The 24,999-nt window shown below is 37.2% G+C and overlaps 1 protein-coding gene across 8 annotated transcripts in view; it reads right to left on the reverse strand.

Moving 5' to 3' along the window:
- TASOR2 (transcription activation suppressor family member 2) overlaps nt 1-24,999 on the reverse strand; it is an 88,273-nt gene that overhangs the window by 3,831 nt on the left and 59,443 nt on the right. For 4 of the 8 annotated variants that reach the window (XR_004973069.1, XM_036342168.1, XM_036342203.1 and 1 more), the window contains 7 exons: nt 23,217-23,459; nt 19,181-20,057; nt 17,176-17,602; nt 10,614-14,375; nt 3,259-3,384; nt 2,505-2,658; nt 1,380-1,485 (listed from right to left, as the gene is read on the reverse strand). Coding sequence is in view for 7 of the 8 variants with exons in the window: in XM_036342168.1 (XP_036198061.1) it covers nt 1,380-1,485; nt 2,505-2,658; nt 3,259-3,384; nt 10,614-14,375; nt 17,176-17,602; nt 19,181-20,057; nt 23,217-23,459 (5,695 nt within the window). In the remaining variant the exon portion in view is untranslated. Of the gene's footprint in view, nt 1-1,379; nt 1,486-2,504; nt 2,659-3,258; nt 3,385-5,622; nt 8,054-10,613; nt 14,376-17,175; nt 17,603-19,180; nt 20,058-23,216; nt 23,460-24,999 lie in introns of those variants that run through there. The other 4 variants (XM_036342206.1, XM_036342188.1, XM_036342178.1 and 1 more) reach the window with 3 other exon arrangements.

Here is a 24,999-nt window from a genome sequence, read left to right on the forward strand (position 1 = left end):
CTTCCTAACTATGAGCCTTTTTTGAACTTCTAAGCCACCTTTCAGCATCTCATGCACTTCCATAATTTTGGCTGTTTCATCTGAGGTTTGTTTTCCGTTGGAGAAATCACTATGGTTAAACACAATAATGGACATTTCAGAGATGAACATCCTGGAGTTAAAGCCTACAACTAACTGACTCCAAGTTTGACCTAAGTGAGGCCTGTCATGTGTACTCTGTATGAAGTTAGGGCAAGATAATTGAAGTAAAACAACTAACAGTGCCTGAAACAGTCATTTAACAAATGGCTTGTCAAATCTGTTCTTTTCCAGTCTGTCTCTGAGCTCCAGGCCTTCCTTTCCCAGTCTCATTAGAACCTGGAGGCACATCTTTTTTTTTTCTTTTAAATATATTTTATTGATTTTTTTACAGAGGAAGGGAGAGGGATAGAGAGAAACATCGATGAGAGAGAAACATTGATCAGCTGCCTCCTGCACACTCCCCAGTGGGGAGTGCCCGCAACCAAGGTACATGCCCTTGACCAGAATCGATCCCGGGACCCTTGAGTCCGCAGGCCGATGCACTATCCACTGAGCCAAACCAGTTAAGGCAGGAGGCACATCTTTGATATGGAGCTACTCTCAGATCCAAGTTCCTTTAGCCAAGGAATCAATAAATACTTTTCTTTAAAAAAATCCCAGCTGTAGAATGGCAGGGTGGCTCAGTTGGTTGGAGTGTCCCATACACCAAAGAGGTTTTGGGTTTGATTCCAAGTCAGGAATAGCGATCCTAAAATATCTATAGTTAAGTTCAGACTCTGCTTACGGGAGGCCATCGATAGATTTTCCCCCCTCACATCGATATTTCTCTCTCCCCCTTCCTCTCTCTCTGAAGATTAAAAAAATCCTAGCCATATATTTAAAGAGGCCTGCCAATTGGCAATCTATTGTTTAAGGGTAAAATTCAATTTTCCATCCTAGTTATAACTGAGGCAACTTAAAAAGCATTACTGTGGCAAGCCCGTAGTTCAGTTTACTTTTGCAGTTTATGGTAGCAGAGTCTGAATAACTATAGATATTTTAGGATCCCTATGTCTGACTTCTGTTGGTCTAGAGAGCGCTACTCACAGTGTATGCCTATAAACTTTTGAGTACAACACAAAACTTTCATTGACTAATATGCCCTGCTATAAAAACAAAATCCCCAAACCAGCCAACAGATCTAAATGCTGTGTTTAGTGATGCAGGTGATTTCCATTCCAGTACAAACTTAACCTTGAATAATACCAGTCCAGAGCACATTTAATATTTCCGGGTGAATCACATGGTATTTCCATATCCCCCTGTCAAAGGGAAGAGAAGGACCCCCGCCCAAGCCCTCACCTGGCATCAGGCCTTACCTTACATCTTCCTTTAGCTTTTTGTTTTCCCTGTAGTGAAGCAACCATTTCCATCTTCCGTTTCCATTTAGTTTCTCCAGGGCTTTCACAATCTCCTTCAGTTGAACTACAGGATAGAATAAATTGTGTTTTAAAATTTTTGGTTTTCTACTCAAAGCCCAGAATTTATTACTTGTAAAAAAAAAAAATACCTGTGTTTGAGTGTATACCATCATTGATTGCCACTTGTATGGCTGTATAGGACCCCATATTGTATTTCAAAGATACAGCAATCTATGGCCCCTCGATTCAGCCCTACCTACTCATACTGCAGTAGGAGAGAGCTCTGCAGAGAAAGCACTGCAACTCATAGCAGTTAAAGCTTTGAACATATAGAGATCACATAGGAGGTTTAGTTGCAACAGCAAAGTCCACGTTTCTAAATACAGAATCTACAAATATTTTTCACCTCCAATTTCCATGTACAATTCATGCTTGAGCTAGGCGGGTTTTGATCGTACATAAAAGTGTCTGCTCTGTGCTCTGACAATCTCCTAGGTCAACTCAGGGTTAGGGTCAATGACTGCCCATGCAATGGATTAACTACATATAACTTAAGTAGATCCCCTACCCTGACAGATTCCCAATCTCCAGTTGACCCTTGAACTACTCAGGTAAAGTATAAGTAGATGCACATAGCTCAAACTCACGCTGTTAAGGGTCAACTGTATGAGTGTTCAAGCAGATAATTAACATGACTTCCAGTAACCATTTTTTTAGATTTCCATATCAGTAAGGTAGTGTGACAGCAACAGAAATGAAAGAGGACTGATTCTAAACAAAATCTGTATCTGACTTCATTTGGCAAGTGAAGGAATCAAATTTAACAAAATCTCAAATATGTATGACTATTTTAGCCACAATCCTGAGAGAAGGAACTTAGGAGCTGGTTTAGTGGTAAGGACAATCAGTAAAACAAGGGAGGTTAAGAGCATGCATATTGGGAATGAGAACTATATAAAAAACTGCTTAGCGTAGCATACAGCAAAAATTAAGCCCTTAAGAGGTAGAGACTGACATTATTTTGAGTTGATATTTTTCATGAAATAGTACTTAAGAAACAGGAAAGGAAATTAAAAGGCTAACCTAATGTTAAAGTTTCTAATATTCTGTCATCTGATACCACAAAGCCTCCAGTCCGAAACAGCTCTTGGAAGGTGTAATTGAGAACATCTTCAGGGCTGTCTACTCCGGCGAAGATGACACTGGGAAAATGCTTGAGCTTCAGCAAAGAAGGAATCTATTATAAACACAAAAGGATCCCACAAAAAAGATAAATTTACTGGGTTTTGTCACTTTTCATCCGAGGGTTTCAAGATTCAGGACAGCTAAAAATACTTTAACCTTGATGACTGATAGATAATTCCACCACACATAAGGAATATTAACTCAGTTCATCATAAACATGTAAATACAAAGTCTCTATAACTGCAAAGGTTGGAGATAGGGAAAAGTACACCTGAGGCTTTAGGGACCTGTAATCAGGCAGGTAACAAGCTAACACCATCCCCTGTCTTCGGCTTCACTTGGTATAGGTGCTGTAGGGATCGGTTACTACCTCCTGATAGGCTGCCGCTATGCCCGTAAGTTAGATCTTCTTGGAAGAACCAATTACTTTTATTCAACTAATAGGTAAATATAACAAAGAGTTAAGAAAAATTTTATAATTCCTATAAAAGAAAGTTTTGTTACTATTATATGAAAATTTATCAGTATCTTTTTATAGTTCTGTCTTAGTTAATTATTATAAATAAAAAAAGGCAGTGACAAGTCTGATAATTATAGAGTAACAAAGGCCTGGAACACATTTCTTTGTAAGAAAGGTTATTTTCAAACCTACTTGATGTAAATGTGATGAGATATCTTCATTTTTGATGATGACCATTAGCATATCATTCTCTCTGTGAAAAGCTTGACAGAAATGCTGAGGTTCAATTTCTGTATGGCCTCCTTTCCTCAGAATATTCTGAAAGATTTACAAATAGCCATTACTAAAAAAAAAAGATGAATGCACAGAACTTTTATAATTTACTAAGAACATAAAAAAGCACCTCCTATTTACTAAATTATATCCTAACAAGGCAACAATAAGTGGCAGTTTGTCTTATACTAAGTGAGCTTTCACCTGTGAAAGAAATGACTCCTCAGTATCACTAACGGTTGGGTTTTATAAGTTTATTTCAAAGGCAAAAAAAAAAAAAAAAAAAAAGCCTTGGCCAGTGTGGTTCAGTTTGGAGCACCATCCTGTGCACCGGAAGATCATGGGTTCAATTCCCAGTCGGCACATACCCAGGTTGCAGGTTCAATCCTTGGTCTGGGCACATATGGGAGGCAACTGATTGATGTATATCACATCGATGTCTCTCTGCCCTTCCTCTCTAAAAATCAATTTATAAAAAAGGCAAAAAAAAAGCACTATAGGGTTTTTTATGTCTATAGAGTATCAAAGGCTGATTTTTTTTTTTTAACCACCAGACTAATATATTGAGTCTCACTCTCTTCAAGGGGATTTACCTTGGGCATGCTGTGATGCACTAAAAAATGTTTCTGGTCAAAATGTTTCTAGAACATACTTTTGAATATAATACCCATAACAGCTATGTATTACTTCGAGTATCATTAAATGGATATTGGTTTTGAGGTGAGAGAACAGTCTCTTGGATGTGGGGACTTGACCATGAAGATATATGTGCATGGTTATTAGGCAATGCTGTTACACAGAATAGGGCTGTAATAGCCTGCTTGGGGGAGGGTAAGTTCATTTAATAAAAACATTAACTTTGTCCTTTGTGATTTTGACAGTTTGTTTGAAGGATTCTGGATGTTTCCATTGCACACCTTGATGTTCCTAGTTATATAAGAAACACTGTATTTTGACTATTTCAATTCATCAAAATGTATGGGCCATGTATTTTCAAATTCCTACAGGCAAGATTTCTTTTAACAGAGCCCAATAAAATGTCTAAATATAAATCTTATCCCTCACTTATTTCAATAAATTATTTGAATAAATACATTTTCTGTTCAACATTTTCACCAAACGCTGTGGCATTCGTGTTGTGGGCTCTTGTCATGCAGTCTGAATTTTGACAGATCTTCCTCATCTTACATAAAAATGGGTCATGACATCCCATCATCAACTGAACGCTTCAGAATTCTTCAGGACTGAAGAATTTTATTTTATGTGTCAACTCTCTCACTTGGAGATTAGTTTTATCTTTGCACACAATTTGTTATTTTCTGTTGTAAATAGTGGCCATATGATAAGATATTATGAAACAGCACATTCACTATTGAAACAGGCATGATGATATCTTGAAATATTCCTACCAGACCTATGATCTCTCCATATGAAAACCAGTGTCATCCGTGCTCTGTAAAGGGTTTGAGAACTAAGATATTGCACTGTTACTTTTGAGAAGGAAGCAAAAAGAATTTAAGCATTCTGTTCAAGGTGGCAAAACAGGGATATGGCGATGATGCTAACTCAATCTGACTTATTTAGGACATGTTTCAGGAATAATTAGCCAAATAAAATTACAGTACACCCTTAATTTTTCAGACCCTGATTTAATGGACTTCAGATTTAAAAGACAAAATTTCTGGTCCATTTGTCATATGAGTGTCACATGTGAAAATTAACACCTTGTTAATTTTAAAATGCTTTTAACCAATAATTAAATTAACAGGTTTTTTTTGTTAATTTATTTTTAAGAAATTTTAGCAAATAGGCCATATGTTGGGGAAAAATACTAGTGATTTTGTTGACATAAATATTACATAGTTACAGCTATAGTCTACATATTTAAGTCCAAGTGTCACTGCTCGTAAACAATGCTGGGCAAATGATTAGCATGTGATCACACCACATCTTGCGAGGTAACTGGGTTTGTTGTCTCACTGTGTGACTTTCTGAAGTAGTTATATAACTCATGCTGGCCGGTGTTCCAATGTGTGCTAAGCCACACCCCAGCTGTGTGCATTTGTTTACTGGAGATGACTGGTGAATGCACACATTTAACCAGACCTATTCAGTATAAATTTAAAATTACAGTAACACATATAGAAAACTTTTCTGTGAAATTAAAGTTTTCATACATAGTTAAATTTAATTACACAAACATGTCTACATAAGTAAAAACGGGTTAACAAATTTGTCAATATTTTAACATACATTCAGAAAACCTACTTTATTATATAACAGACTTTCTGCTTTAACAGACTGTCCCTTGCCTGAATTAGTCCATTATATTGAGGATTTTACTGTAACTTTAATTCAAGGTAAAAAGGAAATGAATTTTCAGGTTACTTTTGGAGGCTAAGCACCTTCAAAAGGACTGAAGGCTATTTAATACTTTTTCAATGATACTTCTTACCAAAATGGCATGTAAACTGGAACAAAAACTATGGGGGTTTGGGTAGGTGGGTACAGGGACAAATCTGGCAACCATTTATGAAGTACCTTGGAGAAGAAAATAATCCTCAACAGGAAAATAAAATCTGTTAAACAGAAAGATCAGACTCCATAAATCTGGAATAAATTTTAAATATTTTAAGATCATAATTAAATTACACAAAATAGGAGCCATCAGCTATCTTATCTTGAAGAAAGTAACTAACAATGGATAGCTTCAAGTTAAAGCTTATCTATCATTTTTCCAGTCCATGCTATAGTCTAAATGCCTTAGCATGATTTCTATTAAGGCCCTTCCATCCTAAAATGGCCCTTTCTTACATCTCTAGACTTGTTTCTTGACAGAACACACTATGCTCCAGGCATGATGAGCAGCCTCTTCACTGGGCCCGTGTACTCTTATGGCCCTTTCAGAAACCCTCTCAGGGTTCCCTTATGCTTTTCTTCCTGCAGCACTGAACCAATGACTAAAACTGCCTGCTGTCCCTCTGGGCAGACTTCCGACCCCTGAGGGGAGTGTCTGTGTTACATCCACTGCATCCTCCACACAGAGAACCTCGAGTTACCAGCTTCACACCTGCTTCTGGGAAGAGCAGGAAGCTGCTTTACATGTTTCATTAGCATCTACCTGATGTGCCCCTCTGTGATAACTGTCACACTCATCACATACAACATCTTCAGATGTCTAACGTTACTCAGTAACTCAACATTTATGGACTTACCAAGTGACAGATAATCTGAAATACAGGACTTCTCAGAAGTACTGACATAAGTGAACTATAAAACAAATCTAGCCAAACATTTAGAACCAGAACACTTACTAATCTAGCCTTCCACACCCCACACAAGAGGTCAACCTTGCTAACTTTAGTAAAATATTCCTGACTCCCCCCTCAAAACAATTTCAAAGCACCTGCACCAATACCACACTTAATTTTACATTCACATTTTTGTTTCTTTTATCAGTGTTTTTCATTTCCCCTCATGTGTACATGTTAGGGCTCTAAAACAGACACTGAGAAGGATTGCTTTCATTTGAACTGGCTCCTGCCACCAGTGGGGGTGGCTCCTGCCACCTTTGGGCTGGTGCTCCAGGCAGGTGAAGATGGGGCTGTCATGACCACGGCTAATTACACTTGGGGTAGGAGGTGAGCCAAACAGCAGGTACAATGAGGGCAATTGAGAACCCTTACAGCTTGAGAAGGAACTGCAAGTGTGACAAAGGTAGGATAGACCTGGTGGTACTGGACTGGAATTGGGGAGCAGTGTGCCCTATTTTTATTTTAAAAAAGAAACATACAGGTGTTATTTGTACATTTAACAGATAGTTCTTGGCTGTTTGCTTGACGGATGTAGATGCAAAGGCATCCAGTAGCACTGAGTTCACCCACTGCCAAGTCTTGATTCTGTGGCAGGCAGTTAGACAGACATGAGCAGAGCAAGGATGATGGGCCAGATACACAAGGTCACCAGGGTAGAAGGTCCCGGGTGCCTAGCAATGGGCGTTTGTAGGGTCGGATCTCGTTCCCAGGGTGACCTTTCCTCCTCTAGCATATTGTTGGTTTAGACCCCAATCCCATGACATTTCTTTCCTAGAGATTAACATCTAGGCCTCAGTTGTGTCTCAGGTCCAGGCCCAGGAAAGCAGCAAAACCAGACAAGCAACCCCACAGCTGACCTTAGGACCAGATGCATTGGAGAATGATCCCCTGCCCTGGCACCAACTAACTAATTAGTCGGGGGAGACCTAGACCTTGAAAGGACACACCTGGAAAGCTGATGAATATTCTACTGACATCTTCCCTTAGGACCTCCCCTGAAATCTCCACCCTTAGGACTGAGGACCCAGCATGCTCTCCCAGGAGCACACCTATTTCCTTCCCCAGTCCCTTCTCTATCCTCCCCAGGCACGTCACCTATACCTTCCTCACTTCTAAGCTCCAAGGGCCCTTCCTTTACCTCTATCACTTGTTTTCTAAGCCCATTTCTTCTATGAAACTTCTGCCTCTCTGATTTTCCAAATGAATGTTCTCTTATAGTTTGAGTCTTGGCTCTGAATTCTTTCCTAGCTAGAACTCAAGTTCCAAGGTTGCTGAACCCAGATCTGGTCTGACCCCACTGGTCTAACACCTGGTGCCATTCTTGCTGCCCACAACAATTCCAAATGCGATTCTTCACTAAAACGAATCACAGCTCCTTGGAGAAGTGGCTGACTTCAAGGCTGAGTGAGGAAATACACAAGATAAGCCTGTAGCATCACATTGTACCACAAAGGGAGAAGTTAGCCAAAGAATTACAGGGACTTGTCTAAAGGACACAGAAGCCAACTCTTAAAGGGACTCCCACTAGCTGGGTCTGGGGAAATCTGAGCATTAACATAATGATAACCAAATGATAACTTTTGAGTAAAATAATATGGAACATGGGTTCACACTGATATAAGCAAAAGAACAAATGGAAGGGAACGAAAAGCTCTACCCTACAGCAGAAGGCCAACTAAGGAATGTACAAGGAATGACAGAATTAGAATACCACGATGTGGCAACCATCACAATATCTGATTCAGACAAGAATCAATCTGGTGGGTGAAAGTCTCAAGAAGAATAGGATATTTACATATTCTATTGTATCTCCCACTTACTAATAACTACAACATGATTATTAACTGTATATTGGAGGGAATTAGTAGAAACTATCAACAAAATGAAAAATGTTAATACAGTAAAACCTTAATATAATGGATTAATTTGGGCAAGGTGGTGTCTTTTAAAGCTGAAAGTCGGTTATATATAATAAAGCAGGACTTCCAAATGTGTATGTTAAAAAATTGACAAATTAGTTTACTTGTTTTTACTTATTAGACATGTTTGTGTAATTAAAATGAAATATTATAAAAAAATTATTTCACAGAGATTTTCTATACTGTAATTTTAAATTTATCCTGAATAGGTTTAGTAAATGCATGTATTCACCAGTCACCATGAGTAAACAAATGCACATAGCTGGGGCGTGGCTTAGCACAAATCAGAACACCAGCCAGCATAAAGTCACCTGAGAAAACAGAACCAATCACCTCGAGAGATTCACTGTGATCATGTGCTAATCATTCTCCCAACACTGTTTATGGTGACTCTAACTTAAATATGTAGACTTTAGTTGTAGATATGTAATAATTATGTTGGTGAAATTACTAGTGGTTTTTCCAACATATGGCCTACATACTAAAATTTTGTTAAAAATAACAGTGAATTAACAATAACAAAAATAACCTGTTAATTATAAGCAAATTTTGATTAAAAGCGTTTTAAAATTAACAAGGTTTTATTTTTCACTGGAAATTTTGTCCATTAAATCTGAAGTCCTTTAAATTGAAACCTGCAAAATCAAAGTTTTACTGTACAATAGGAATCTGACAAAAACAGACACATGATAAGCAAAGACAATATGATACTGAACTTAAGATGGGGTCTGTGGGCTGAACTAGCACAGTGCATTAGTGCTCAGGTCCTGATTTCTAGGGTTGTGCTGTGATCATACAAAACAGTGTCCTTCTTGTTGGGTAATATACACAGTTGCTTCCTTAGTGCAGCAGTCTCATATGAAGGTAATACATATGTATTCAGAGGTAATGGGACATCGTAACTGCAACATATTTTCAAATGGTTCAGAAATGTTAACAGTGGGGCATCTGGGTGAAATGTAAATAGTGAGGTATCTTTTAACATTCAGAAATGTTAACATTTCTGCAACCTTCATATGAATTTGAAATTATACTTTAAAAGTTAAAACAAAAGAGAGAATACTGTATTTTCTAAAAATATAAGAGAAATTATGAGGGGATAAAATGAGGAAGCTCATGGTAAATGGAAATGGATTCTGGCTCCTGTGAAGTTAGAATTTTACCATGGTTACATCATTTAAAATTAAGTATCATGTTCTTATGAGAACATCAGTTATCCTAAAATTCAATAAAAAAATACATCTAAAACAGTGGTTCTCAACCTTCTGGCCTTTTAAATACAGTTTCTCATGTTGTGACCCAACCATAAAATTATTTTCGTTGCTACTTCATAACTGTAATGTTGCTACTGTTATAAATCATAATGTAAATAACTGATATGCAGGATGGTCTTAGGCGACCCCTGTGAAAGGGTTGTTCAACCGCCAAAGGGGTCGCGCGACCCACAGGTTGAGAACCGCTGATCTAAAACCAAAAGAGGGCCCTCTCAATTATCCATATTAATAAAGCAGTTTTCATTTAAATTATATTTTTATTGATTTCAGAGAGGAAGGGAGAGATAGAAACATCAATGAGAGAGAATCATTGATCGGTTGCCTCCTGCATGCCCCCTACTGGGGATCGAGCCCACAACCTGGGCACGTGCCCTTGACTGCAATTGAACCTGGGACCTTTCACAGGCTGATGGTCTATCCACTTAGCCAAACCAGCTAGGGCTTAATAATGTAATTTTTAAAAATCTGCATTTTACCTAAGAACCTATTTGTATTTGTATTTGAGTATGTCTATACTGGTAACTTTTTGTGAAAATTAGTCATTCCACTAATTCTGGAACATCATACGTATCTTCAAATATAGTACCAAAGACAGATAGATCCTTGCAGCATAACATTTGGTATGCAGATAAAAACTGAGCTGTGAAACTCAAATACCACTTCATATATCATCTTTTTCTGAAGCCAAGAATGCTAAATTATTTTAAGCTAAAATTAGACAGCAATCAAAATAATATAATCTATAAGAAAAAAATCTGTCACCTTACCTTTGTTCTTACAAAGAATGACTTGTCCTCTGTCTCAACGAGGTAAAACAGAAAGGTGCTTTTGCACGCCTCTTTCACCACACTTTTTAGTTTGACGCGCAAACTGTTACACAAGTCGGTAATCATGTCTTCATAGGAGGCTGATCTTCTTGGGGAAGAAGAATACATCTCTTGAGATGTGGCTTCTCCAGAACCAACATTTGACTCTTTAACTCGCAAACTGACTTGATTGCCATTCATCACCACCTTGTTGAATTCCGCATATTCATTGAGAATAAGGGAGATATCATTCCGGGATTCCTTCAAAGTACTGTTATATTTCAGTTTGTTGAGGTGGAAAGAAACAGTCTTATTTCTTTTAGAATTTGTAAGATGATTTCTCCTGCGATCACATCTTTCCTTCCAAAAGGAAGAACTGTCTAATTTGCTGGACCTGTGGCGTCTCGGGTGCTGGCTCTGTGGCCTGGAGTCTGAGTGCATGATTGTTACCAAGAGGGTACTTTTGCTCTGGGATGGAGGATGGAGAACTGAGGATTCAGATGTTTTTGGCAAAGGGAAAGCTTCAGAGGCAATTTGGAGAGGTGGTTTCTTCAAAAAGTCATTGGTGGAAGATGGAGAAAGCTGGGAATCCCCTTTCTTTACAATTTGCTTCAGTTTCTGTTGGAAACGCAGATATTCCAGATCTAAAGTGTTCTGAGTAAGGTTATCTTCTATCTGCCAAGTATCTGTCCAGGAGCTTAGCAAGCCATGTTTAGCAGGGAAATTGCGCTGCCTCCTCAGGCCGTGCAAAGTTCTCTTGGTACCTTTGACCTCTTTAGTTATAGTAAAATTAGTGTAAGTCCTGGGGATACCATGGAGATCTCTGATTTGGATGTAACATGGCACACTCTTATCTTCTTTCTTTAATCCATCAAACCGGTTTCGGGGAGGTATGCTGGTCTCCAACTCTGAAATCTGGGTAGAGTAGGCCCAATCGTCCTTATGACTATTGTTTAGGCTCAGGAAAGAGTCATAACCATCTTTCAAAGCACCTTCTTTCTTATGACTACATCGCAAAGCGCAGGAACTCTCCATGTCTAATTTGGGATTTCTACAATCACCAAAAGAGTCTTGATCAGAGTCTCCGGAAAGTGGCTCATAATGGAAGTCAGAATTCACACTATTATCCATATCTCCCTCCAGGGTTTCAGAGTCCTCCTCAGTCCTGATCCCCTCACCAGAGCTTTTATTTTCCACCTGCTCTTTAGAGACTCCACAAACAAGAGCAGCACAAGATTTGGGAACAAAAAAGGCAGAAGGCTCTTTATTGACATTTTCACTGGTGACTGCTGCGTTTTGATGAGAATCAGCATATAGATACATGGGGGAAAGTCCTTTATTCGACAGATCTTTTGTGTTGCATGTTGACATATCTTGCGGCATATGGGTGGTTTTTTGTTTGCCTTCTGGAGATGATGTGTTTGATTCAGAGTCAATACCTCCTAGGTCTATGTTGTTTTCATATAATTCAGCTTCGGTTTCACTATTCTTAAGCAAACTGGCCATTCTGACTACTGATATTTCCTGTGTTTGAAACCCTGTCTCAATGTTTATGGGTCTTGTAAAATGGGTTACGGTAGCACCACTTGAGGAAAAAGCAAGGTTGGGGATCTCTGGGTGCCTGTGTGCCTGTGTATCATCAGCTTCATCGACTGAGTCAGAGCTCAAGGACTGAACTTGCATGTAATTGCCTTCATTTATTTTCAAATCACTGCTAAAGAGACTCTTAATGCTTTTCGGACTAGTCTCCTGTTTTAACGATACATTCATTATTTCACTTGGACTATTTGTAGAAGTAAATGTATCAACCAAAGACTTATTTTCCAAAATCTTTCTAGGACTATATGGGGGCTCACTGGTCTCCAAGGCAAGGTGATTTAAGCCTGAATTTCTGTTTTCTATACTGATCGGCTGCAATGGATTTCCTGACGTTACCAATTTTTCTAGAGAAGTCTTGAAGTCAGCTCTGTAACTGCCAGTTGAGGCAGGCTGGTTTAATTCTTTATTGCAGCATGGCACCTTTTCTGAGAAAGAGAAATCCTCACGATGTTCACTTGGGACAATTTCCTTAGTTACTTTGCCCAGAAGGGTTGAATGCTTATCTTTTCTTCCTGGATGATTATTTAATAGTAGAGGCATTTCAGCAGGAAGTTGTGTTTGTGGTACCTGAGTTAGGTTATTTTGTCCCATTGGATGGATAGGACCAAAAGAATTTTCCTTTTCTGTTATGGCCAAATCTACTGACTCAATGTGGGAGAATTTGCCACTTTTCCCACTCTGTGCATCGGGATGTTTTAAACTACATGGAGACACATCCCGAGATGGTTGTGTTTCTTCAACTGGTATCTGGGGGTCAGGACTAGAAGCTGGTGACACTTCTTCAATTAAAGAACCAAAGGGAAAGTCTGAAGTAACATTAACTTCCTCTGTAAGCTCAAGGGCAGAAGTATATTTAGCAGAATTCACTTCTCTGTTTTCTATGAAAGTCACTTCTTGTGGCTCAATTATGTCTTCATCTATATCCTGGAGTTCTAAATTTGGTAATGGGGCCCCCTGATGTTGCTCTGTTTCACCAGCTGGCATTTCTTCTCTGGGACTTGTAGGTGGTGATATTGTGAGAGTTAGGTCAATGTCAGAATCTTCCTCTAACTCTAGGCTTACCTCCTCTCCATTTATAGATAGGCTGGTTTGTTTAGCAAATGCGGACTTAAATGATTCAAAATTCCTATGTTCACTGTTTAGACCACTCTTGTCACTCTTTAATTCTAAAGAGCCATTTGATGTATTACTTCTTGATGGAATGCAGCTAAGTGAGTAATTTTTTTCCAACATGGCAGAGGCTGATGGTGAGGCTTCTTCAATCTGTGATGGCTCCAAAATCTCTTCTGAAGATATGCTTAAGAGACTCTTAGGTTGCAGAAAAAGTTCTTGAGAGAGTTTCATTTCTTCTCTGGGTAATGAAGAATTGCAACTTTTAACTAATGGTAATGCCTCCTTTTCCAATGAATTATCAGTTGGCAATGATGAGCCTGGAACAGGAATCTCTTTCTGTAATGAACACATTTCATTATTAGCTAGTGTCTCTCCACTTACTGAGGAGGCACAAAGGTACTTAGTGCCTTTTTCTCCTGACGTTGCTAGAGATAGAATGTCCTTAAGACCTTGTGTTTGTACCTTTTCAAATGTGGATATAGGAAGTCTAAAACTTCTAGCAGGTGATACTTGTTTAAGCAACTCCATATTAAAGGTTGTAGGTTTATCAGCTCTATTTGCAATTTCTGCCTGTATTGGTATACATGCATTTTTTTCAAAAGTAAGAGTAACTGGTTCCAGATTAATCATTACATACCCCATATCATCTTTCTTTTCCTGTGAAGGCTGACATTCTTTGTTTTGGGGGCTGCTATGCTCGATAAGGGTCTGTAAACCACTTGTTTTTGCTTGCACTGTTGCATGGAAATTATCGACTTTGCTTTCAAGGGTGCTATACACAGATTTTTGACAAATCACTGACTGACTGCTGATCCCATCACAAGTCTTGGTGAATGTGGTTTGTGTGACTGTATCAAAAGAAGTCACTCTTGTGCTATCAAGTGGCTCAAAGGTTTTATCTTCACCAGGAATAGAAGGTCCATTAATTTGGATACTTCCAGTGTTAGAAAGCACAAGATTAGAAGTCTCTGTTTTATCCGATGACTCTTGTTTGGATTTCCCCTCAATGATCTGAAATGACAAAAGTAAAAAAACTAACTCAAGAGTAAAGCAGATTATTTTAAACATTTATATGTGAAGAACAGAATAGAAAAGGATTAATTTGAGTTTGTCCATTCTTTTGAATTTTCTAATCTGTAAGAATAAGACAGGGTAAAGATCAAACAAATCCATCTCTTTTTAGACAGGCTTAAAATACCCCACAAATAGGAATTTGTTTTCTTTAAACATAAAACACACAGATGAGATCTCCAAAACTTATTTCACAGCCCATTTTTTAAAAAGGACTTCTAGGAAGAAAAGTGGCTAGCCCACTGACAATTTAAAGACTTGAAAATCTCTTATTCCTCAGCTATCTTCTTTGCTTATAACTGGAGATTAATAACTCCTATTCAACAGAGCACAATAAAACATAGTACAGTTTGAATAAAGTGAACCAAAGGGACTGATGGTGAATGTGGATCTGGGTTAAACATTAGGAGAAATTACTTCTGGATAATTTTGATAACCTCATAAACAGGTGTTTTTTTTAAGGCTGAAACATAGTCTTGTCCAGAATATAGTAAAATGGACTGATCATACAATTAACCATATATATTAACCATATAGTAACGTTTGGAACATTATGATCACAGACTTCCTGCCATGTCTTGTGACAATCATGTTAAAAGTCAGGACCTGGGTTTCAAACCTCATTAAAAACATCTGCCTTAACAGAAAACACTGAGCTGAGGAACTGGCAGCGTGGGAACTGAGACTCAGAGTTTTAAGAGAACATTACTGGCCAGGCACAAAACACAGGAAAGTCTTAATGGTAGGAGTTATTCTGAGAATTTTCCCACCCAGTCATACTGTGGCTGTTAATCTTTGACCACAGTCCCAAACCTTACCATGCCTGTGGTCTTAGGGAAATGCATTTGTGATAATCTTGATATGTTTAGACTAATATATATATATATATATATATATATATATATATATATATATATATATATGACTACAGGTGAAGTGTAATGTTTCTAAAGCAAAGTGTGATCATTTAAAAGAACTGCAAAATTAAACACACAACTAAAAGCAACATGGCTATTGGTTTCTAATGCCCACTGTGCTGGAATTCTTTTGTGTCCTAGTTTGCCCACTTGTAGAACAAAGGAATGGTATAGCATTTGTGTGTGCATCTTTAAAGTAAAGGCACAGTATCCAGGAAGATGATGGAAAATTTTTAAATACATGCTATAGAATTTTTAGAAATCATTAATTTTAATACCATTACTTCCTTCTTAATACTCTATTTTACATTTGCAAAGATCATTTCTAAAATTAATACTGATGATAGTTAATTACATATTACCACAACAAAAAATACTTTATAAGTAGTACATATATATCGGCCTGACTAAACTATAAATATTTTCTTATTCTAAGGCAGTAATTCTTAACTGGATTTTATGTATCTTTGAGAATCATATGAAATTTATGAACCCCATCAGAAAAATCATATACACACAGGAAACTCATGTAAGTATACACATGAACACACACATATGCACACAGAATTTAACATTAAGAAACATCTAGACCAGTGGTTCTCATCCTTCCTAATGCCGCAACCCTTTAATACAGTTCCTCATGTTGTGGTGATCCCCAATTTCATTATTACAAATTGAACATAATTAAAGCATAGTGATTACTCACAAAAATAATATGTAATTATATATGTGTTTTTCCGATGGTCTTAGGCGACCCCTGTGAAAGGGTCGTTCGACCCCCAAAGGGGTCGCGACCCACAGGTTGAGAACCGCTGATCTAGACGGTATAAATTTGAATCCTGGCTTGACAATTTGCTAACTATATGACTTCAGGCAATTTCCATACTCCTCTATGCCTTAGTTTTCTTATCTATAAGACAGAAAGGAATGGTCCTTACTCATTGGGTTTTGTGATAATTAGCTGAGTTAATGTGAGCCAAGGAAGGGCTCAAACCATTATCTGGTCCATAGCATTACGTACATCAGTCTTCATTATGATGAAGACGATGAGCGTCAGGAGACATTCACAGACCCTCTGAGGCTCACCCCTGTACCTGCAAATCCCCAAGTAACCCCAGGTATAGAAACACTGCCTACTCATGTGAAGATAGGCATTAAAGGTAACCAAAACCACGCAAAATCATTCTGAAATAAAACTGAGCTGAAAGTTTTAAAAGGCAGGCATTTTGTCAATTCATTTACTTGGAATTTTGATATACAACTTCTTTGCTCCAGTTAAAATTTGGTGATCTGGCCTGTATTTTCTTTATTTATAAATAGTTATCTACAGACCCATGAGAGGCCTGGCATTGCATTTTCTGTGACAGTATTTTTTTCAAATATAATTTTAATATATTCAATTTTAATTTAATGTTTATCAAAGATTTCTAATATTTACTATTACCACATCTGATCCTTAAACACTACTCTGGGTAAAAGACATAATGAATATTATTCGCCTCTTTTTATAAGAAAAATAAGCTCAGAGAGCAGGTAATTTGTCCCAAATTATACAACAAACAAGTGACATAATTATGGTTGGTTCCCAGATCATCTGAACCCCATTATTTTTTACTTCTGTTTCTTCAATCAGGATGACAGATAAGCTCCACCTGCAAACTATGAGCAATACTCATGAAGACTAAGTTTTGGGCATTATAACGACTTACAAAGCTAGAGAATCTACTTCCCTAAAATAAACGAATTTATTTTGAATGTAATTTTATATATAAAGAAGAAAACTTAAAAAAATGCCAGAATTTGTAGTATTCAGCTTTACTTACCTCATTATTACAAGAATAGATGAAATTCTGCTTTTCTGGAGTATCTGGATGATCCTCTCTTACAAAAACTTCTTTCTGTTCATTCTGTACCCAGAGTTCCAAGCCTCTTGCAGGTGGTTTAATGAAAGGAAGCAAGGAGTTAGTGTCAGGGAAGGACACTTCAGCACTATGACCTCTGGGAGCTTCCTCTGTCTCCAACAAAGGGCCTACAGAACATCTTTCCACACTGGGGGACTCCTCAATTTCACTGAATTGAAAAGATTCTATTGTAGTATTGATAGACACATATTTGGCAGGGTTGCTGTGTTCTACTACTTTTCGGGATGATCGTATGACTCTGTTTTGATTGCTGTAAAACAAAGCCACCCACATATGAAGTAAAAGCTTCACTTCTTCCACATTATCAGGTAAATCAGTGTTCCAGGGCCTGAGATTTTAAAGAAAGAACATACAAAAATCATTGAAAATGGTTACTTTATTATGAACATAAGCAAGTGGCCTTCATTATTAACCTTAATTTTTGAGTTTATTTTTATTTTAAAAATTACACAGACATGCAACAAATAAGTTAAAAAATGAAGTTGATTTAACAAATACTTGCAATGAACCTAATCTACTCGTTTTACTGAGACAGAGAAGAAAACTGAAAATCAAAGCTTTAAGTGACTTCTTTCAAATCACAAAACCCCTAAGTGGTAGAAACATGATAAAAACAGATCTCCCAACAGATTTTTCTTTGATAACATGCAAACTTTCGTGGACACAGTATACCTATTATCTAGATAATGGTTTTAGCAACTGACTTTGCTAAGTCTGGCTTACTTATTTCTACTTTTGTATTTCTCTTCTAATAGTTGGGAAAGTCTAAAAATTAAAATGTATCCATGGGCAATTCAGTGGAACTATACTATTTTCAGATTATAGTTCTGGAAAACCTCCTGAAACCAAAACGGGTGACACAAAACAGTTCTGGCCACTGCCAGGCAAAACGATAGCAGAGAGCTGGATTGGGATGAGTCAGAGGGTCTACCAAGCTAGGCTTCAGTTAAATAGGATTAAGGCTCAGAAAACGACCTCATAAATACATGGGAACATACCAGTAAATGTATACTCTTATGAGTTTGAGCTCCTAACTCCAGTCAAGGAAACAAATCTGACACAATTTAGTCACTCACATATGAAATATTCCACTAATAGGTAGCTCAATACCATTTCATACAGCTAATGCTTCCTGCTCTTAGTCTATTCATTAGCATGTGCCAGTCACCATGCAAAACCCAAATGCATGTAACAACTGTTGGTATCGCCTGGAAATCTGATAGGCCTGTAGATTCTCAGGTCCCATCCCAAATAGACTGAGTTAAAATCTGTAGTTCAGCGAGATCCCTATATGAGTTGTGTACACAAAAAAGATTGAGAAGCACTGTCCTGAAGCACAGGAACTTCTGGGTCACAGAAGCTAGTAAGTGGGAGAGCTCAAATGAAACACCACATTAGTCCACACTCCAAAGCCCACACTTTCTGCCACTCTATTACTGCCTTGACCACTTTTTGAGGAAAATTACAGAACAACCCCATGAAAAATTGCTTACTCATAGCAATCTGATCAGCTTTACAAGCTAGAAGTAATTCTTTGAATGTTTCTTCTGGAATTCACTCTGTAAAGCATTACTTCTATATCTCACTATTTTACATTATGACCTCATTTAAATATTATAATTCAAAGACTGCAAAGGCTTATAAAGGAGCACCTCAAAATGGCAAGCTATTCATGAGGCTAAAGTTACCTTGCAAAAGTTCTCCATGTGATCACGGATGGTGGCAGAACCAGCCTTATATTCTTTGGTGTCAGTAAACACAACTGCTTGATATTATTATTGAATCACTGGATTTACGTAAAATACTGCTTTCTCCTTTCCCACAGTTTGGCACAAGTATCTCTGCTCATTATACTTATTTCAATAGGAAATTTACCTCCATTTCATCAAGTGTTACTCCTACTTACCCATGTAATGCTCTTAGTACAGTTTTCTCCAGTGGGTTGTTGGTATATTTGCTGTCTAAGCTGAATACATAGTTTGTTTCACATTTGAAAGTGACCTTGAAGGAGCCGTCACAGCTGAACACAGTACGAGAGCAGTAAAAGTCTCTCAGGCTGGAAGACAGCAATCTGCTCCTGCGCTTGAGTACTGGGTCCTCAGGAAGCTTTTGAATAGGGGAGGTGCTCAGCTGATGCCGAAATGGCATTACTTTTCCCACTGGGGTTCCTGCTTCAGGGCCTTTTGTGCCATTCTTGGTGAAGGCAGGGCCTGGTAACCCTCTCTGCTGTAGCACCTTCTTTGAATGTTCTGCAAGGAGCAGGGCATAGGAATGTTCCACAGCAACAGAACTTTGGCTTGCATCTGAAGTTTCCATTGTTTCCTCAGGAAGTGCCGACTGGGCTTCAATAGGGGTCTGTCTGTCAGGAACCAAGCTCTCTTCCTCTTGGCTGACAGTGGAGTCTGATGTCAGATTACTCTTCTTATCAGAGGAGGGCTTAGGTAACACTCCCCTTTTTTTACTTTTAACTCCTCTATGATATTCATGGTCAGATGTATTGCTCAGAGAATGTTCTTTAGAAAGCAAAACATTGCTCTGTGGCAATTCAGAAGAGCAAGGAAGATTTCTGGGCTCAGATGGTGGTGTGGTAGAGGTAGCAGCACTTAATGCGAGATCAGCTAACAGGTTTAGGGCCTGGGAGTCACAGTTGACAATGGAATTCTCAGCTGGAGCTTTCTGAGCCACTGTGATATTTTCTGGTTGAGCTGTATTTATACCAATAACATCTTCTTGCCCACATAATGAAATTTTTGATTGAAGCTGAGAAGCAGTTTCTCCTTTGGCTTCAATATAAAAGAAGAAAAAAACCATAGCATTTGATTTCATAAAATTAATTCCTTGCCATATTATTGGTTAAGTCAATATATTCAAGAAAAACATTGATATGCTGCATAAACTTTATATTAAAATGTTACCATCAGACTGAGGTCTCTTTCTAGTCTCATATCTATTATAATGTAATTACCGGAGGAAGAAGGAAGTCCTAAGGAATGTGCATATTAACAAGAAATCACCCTTCAAAAATGCATGTACTGAACCACACACAAGGTACCCTGCTCAGCTAAGGGAATATACGAACAGCAGAAAACAAGAGTCTTGCCCTCAGAGAGCTCACCATCTAGTGCAAACATAAGAACTTCAAAGTTTGAGTTGTATATTATAGTATGATAACATATTTCCTTAAATTATTTCCTTTAATAAGTGATTAGAGAAACCACCTAAGTTCAAAATAGAGATGATTTTAACCATGTTGATATTTAATTATAATATGCAATGATATGAATAAAAAAGTTTAAAGTCATGAGTATTCAGAATAGCTAATTGATTTCATTACCTTTTAAAACTTTAATTTCTACACAAACATTTCCTCTCTACTCTATCTGCAAAGTAGCAAATCTCCTTATCTATTGATAATTCTTCTCTCTGCAGATAATCAAATCTACCTACTCACTTGTCTTTAATCAGAAAACTGACATTCTTAAGTGGTTTACTTGTATTGTCAGGACATAAATTCGGCTTTCTTAAATGCGGTTATCATGAAGGACAAAAGTTCATAACAGGTGTTTTGGAAACATGAAATTCACTTTATGATCTAATGTGTTTATTGATACTAATTTCACTTTATCTTTGTTAACAGTATGGCTCTTATCACCTATGAATAAGGTGAACACAAAGTATATTGTGTTGAGTTCAAAAGGGTTTGTGTTAATAAATAAGCATAAGCATTTAATTACTGAGTTGCTAGAGGTTCTCAATCATTGGAAATATGATCTAATAATCTATTTTAAGAAATACAAGTAAGAGAATGCCAAAGACTATATTGAAAACTTTAGAAAGAACAGAAAACCATTAGTTTCAGTAACAAAAAGATTGAGCCTTCTTAAACTCATATTTCAAGTATGAAAAATGAAACAGATTAGTATAGACAATTAAGAAATAAAAGAAAATCAAGAGATTATTTAAGAGGTGGTAATCTTAAAATTTTAACTTGGAATGTGGCTGCACAATATATACAGACATTTGCAATACAAATCAGCCTATTTTTGAATACACATTTTCAAAACTTTTCATTTTCTGGACTCACTTTTCTGTCAATACTCAATTGCATACCTTCTTCCCATTAATCAATTAGTCTATAACTACCTGAGAGCCAAAACTCAAATGTCATGGCTAAGAACATAGGTATTATATAGGTATCTATACTCATTTATAAACTAATTGTAAAGACAGGATCAAACCACACCAAATGATTGAAAAGCAGGATAAATTTAATTCCATAATGTTCTCAAAAACCCAAAAGAAAATGAGAGAAAAGCGAGAGATCAGAAGATCAGAGCAGGAGGAAACCTGGACTGGTGGAGGGGAAGGGCACAGGAGTGAAAAGAGAAGAGGTATGATGTCTGTGGGGAGGCACTGGCAGGAAAGGGACAAGTTAGGAAAGAGCAGGAGATAAATATGGACCTGAGAAGTAAGAAAGAACACATTAACTGTCTTGAGAGACAAGCAGAGTTTTTTGTATGGATGCCAAAATTATAAATACTGCAGGGCCCTAGCCAGTCTGGCTTAGTGGACAGAGAGTTGGCTTGTGGACTGAAGGGTCCTGGGTTCCATTCCAATCAAGGTCACATGCCCTGTTTGTGGGCTTGATCCCTAGTAGGGGGCATGCAGGTAGCAGCCGATCAATGATTCTCATTATTGATGTTCTATCTCTCTCTCCTTCTCCTGCTCTGAAATTTAAAAAGAAAAAGTGGGGTTTACAATATGGTGAGCTTTAAAAAAATATTTAGTCATCAAACAATATTTTAAAAAAATTTAGAAAAGAAAAAACAAAGTCAACCCATAATACCATTACCCCAACAAAACCATAGTTTCTTTCTTTAAAATCTCACCAAATTAGATTTTTTTAAAAGCTAAAAAAACATTAAGAGAGAAAGGAGATCAGGGAAATTAGATAGAAAATTGATAGAAATATAAAGGTATGAGAAAATAAAGTCTTTGTTAAAACAAATTTAAAAAGAAACAATAGGACTCAATATTGGAAGATAAAGTAAAATTTATAGATTTTGCAGATTGGAAGAACTGCACTATACACAGAAAGAGGAAAAGTTAAGAAGGGACATGGACCTGGGAGAAGAGCTGGTATGTGTTCAGTTTCAGAGATAAAGTCTGCAGAGAAAATGGAACTTTCAAGTAAGGAGGGTATGCCTAGCATTCAAATCACAGAACTAAAGCAGTCAGCTGACTGTACATATAACTAAGCTTCAGTATCCACTTAGCAAAATTAGGAAAGTAAAACTTCCTTTAAAATAAATTTAATGCCTTTTAAAACCAAATATAGGATTCTGGATTACTATTTTGAACACTCTCTTTACAACTCCCCTGGGACAAATAAAGTTGCAATTTACTTTTTATAACCAATTATAGTCCAGAAAAATAGTGCTAGATCAGGGGTCCTCAAACTTTTTAAACAGGGGGCCAGTTCACTGTCCCTCAGACCGTTGGAGGGCCGGACTATAGTTTAAAAAAAAACTATGAACAAATTCCTATGCACACTGCACATATCTTATTTTGAAGTAAAAAAACAAAACGGGAACAAATACAATATTTGTATTTGCATGTGGCCCGCAGGCCGTAGTTTGAGGACCCCTGTGCTAGATACTACTTGCTTGTGCATTTAGTCATAAAAAAAGGCAAGTTATAGTTTATGTTTAGGATTTATGCAAACTAGTAAGTAGGTTTATTTTGTGATACTTGAATCTTTTGTAATTTCCTTATTTACAATGGGAAATCAAGTTACTTGGTCCTATTAATGTTTGAATTAAAGAATATAGGAAGAATTATTGATAGGTTTTTTAACTGTTCTTATATTATTTCCACACACTATATTGTAACCTTGATTATTCAGCATGTGGTGTTAAATTTACAGGAAGAGTATTTCTTACCAGGTTGTGGCTGCTTTCTGATTCTGGGATTCTGATTGCCTTTTACTATATTTACCCTCTGTTTTTGTGGAGATTTCTTCACAGGTGGTTTAGCTCTCGGAACAGTTTTGACTGGAGATTTCTCTTGTTTCCTTGCCCTTTTAGGAGTCGTTGCAACTGGAACATCTTTAGAAATAAGAGCTTCTTGGTTTTTCGTATCCAATTTGGTTGTCTGTACAAACTGTGCAGTCAGCACCTCAGCACCTTATATAAAAAAGACACCATTTTTTTAAGGGTAAGGGGGCTCAAATATTTATCAGCGTCGCTTTTTCTTTTATTTGTGTTTTTACTTTAGGGCATAACTATAGTAATAGGAAATAAAATTTTGGGTATTTCATTAAAATATACATATTTTAATAAAGCAAGAGTTAAAAGTTCTCATATACATATAAAAATATGAACTTGCTAATGTTGGTCTATATCCCTACTAGGTGGGGAAGAAAAATATTAGGGTAATAATTTTATAAAAACAAGGTATGACTTCAATTTTTCTAAAAATCTCCATGATCTTTCGTAAAGTAAGCCTGGATATACTAGTTCATAGCACTGGGAGATAGATAATTCATTGTATACAAAAGCAACACAGCCCCTAAGTGGTGATATGGTGAAAACTATAACCACACCACATAAAAGAGATTGTATATTCATAAAGTGCCATCTTACATATTTTACTTTACTACTCGTAAATATCTAAGTCTTAATACTACCTCTAAAAATCATTTTTTAAAGACAAGACAGAAAAAAGCACACTGGACAAAGTGTTCACCTGATTTAATTTCCTACAAATCTATTTTAACTGCTCACCTCTTTTATAAAATGCTCAGCTTTGCTTCTCACATGGAAGGAAGGAAATAGCTAAAGACAGAGGCACAAGAGGAAAACAAAACTAGCGACTATCTGCTTATATAACACAAAAATAGTGTTTCAATTTTTTTTTAAATATATTTTATTGATTTTTTTTAAATTAAATCTTTATTGTTCAGATTATTACATTTGTTCCTCTTTTTTCCCCCCCATAACTCCCCTCCTCCCAGTTCCCGCCCCACCCTCCGCCCTCACTCCCCACCCACTGTCCTCATCCATAGGTGCACGATTTTTGTCCAGTCTCTTCCCGCATCTCCCACACCCCTTTCCCCCCCAAGAATAGTCAGTCCATTCCCTTTCTATGTCCCTGATTCTATTATAATCACCAGTTCATTCTGTTCATCAGATTATTTATTCACTTAATTCTTAGATTCACTTGTTGATAGATGCATATTTGTTGTTCATATTTTGTATCTTTACCTTTTTCTTCCTCTTCCTCTTCTTAAAGGATACCTTTCAGCATTTCATATAATCCTGGTTTGGTGGTGATGAACTCCTTTAGTTTTTCCTTATCTGTGAAGCTCTTTATCTGACCTTCAATTCTGAATGATAGCTTTGCTGGATAAAGTAATCTTGGTTGTAGGTTCTTGGTATTCATCACTTTGACTATTTCTTGCCACTCCCTTCTGGCCTGCAAAGTTTCTGTTGAGAAATCAGCTGACAGTCGTATGGGTATTCCCTTGTAGGTAACTGAGTTTCTTTCTCTTGCTGTTTTTAAGAGTCTCTCTTTATCTTTTGCTCTTCGCATTTTAATTATGATGTGTCTTGGTGTGGTCCTCTTTGGATTCCTTTTGTTTGGGGTTCTCCGCGCTTCTTGGACCTGTAAGTCTATTTCTTTCACCAGGTGGGGGAAGTTTTCTGTCATTATTTCTTCAAATAG

This window comes from Myotis myotis, unplaced genomic scaffold (assembly GCF_014108235.1).
Source record: "Myotis myotis isolate mMyoMyo1 unplaced genomic scaffold, mMyoMyo1.p scaffold_m19_p_1, whole genome shotgun sequence".
NCBI lineage: Eukaryota > Metazoa > Chordata > Mammalia > Chiroptera > Vespertilionidae > Myotis > Myotis myotis.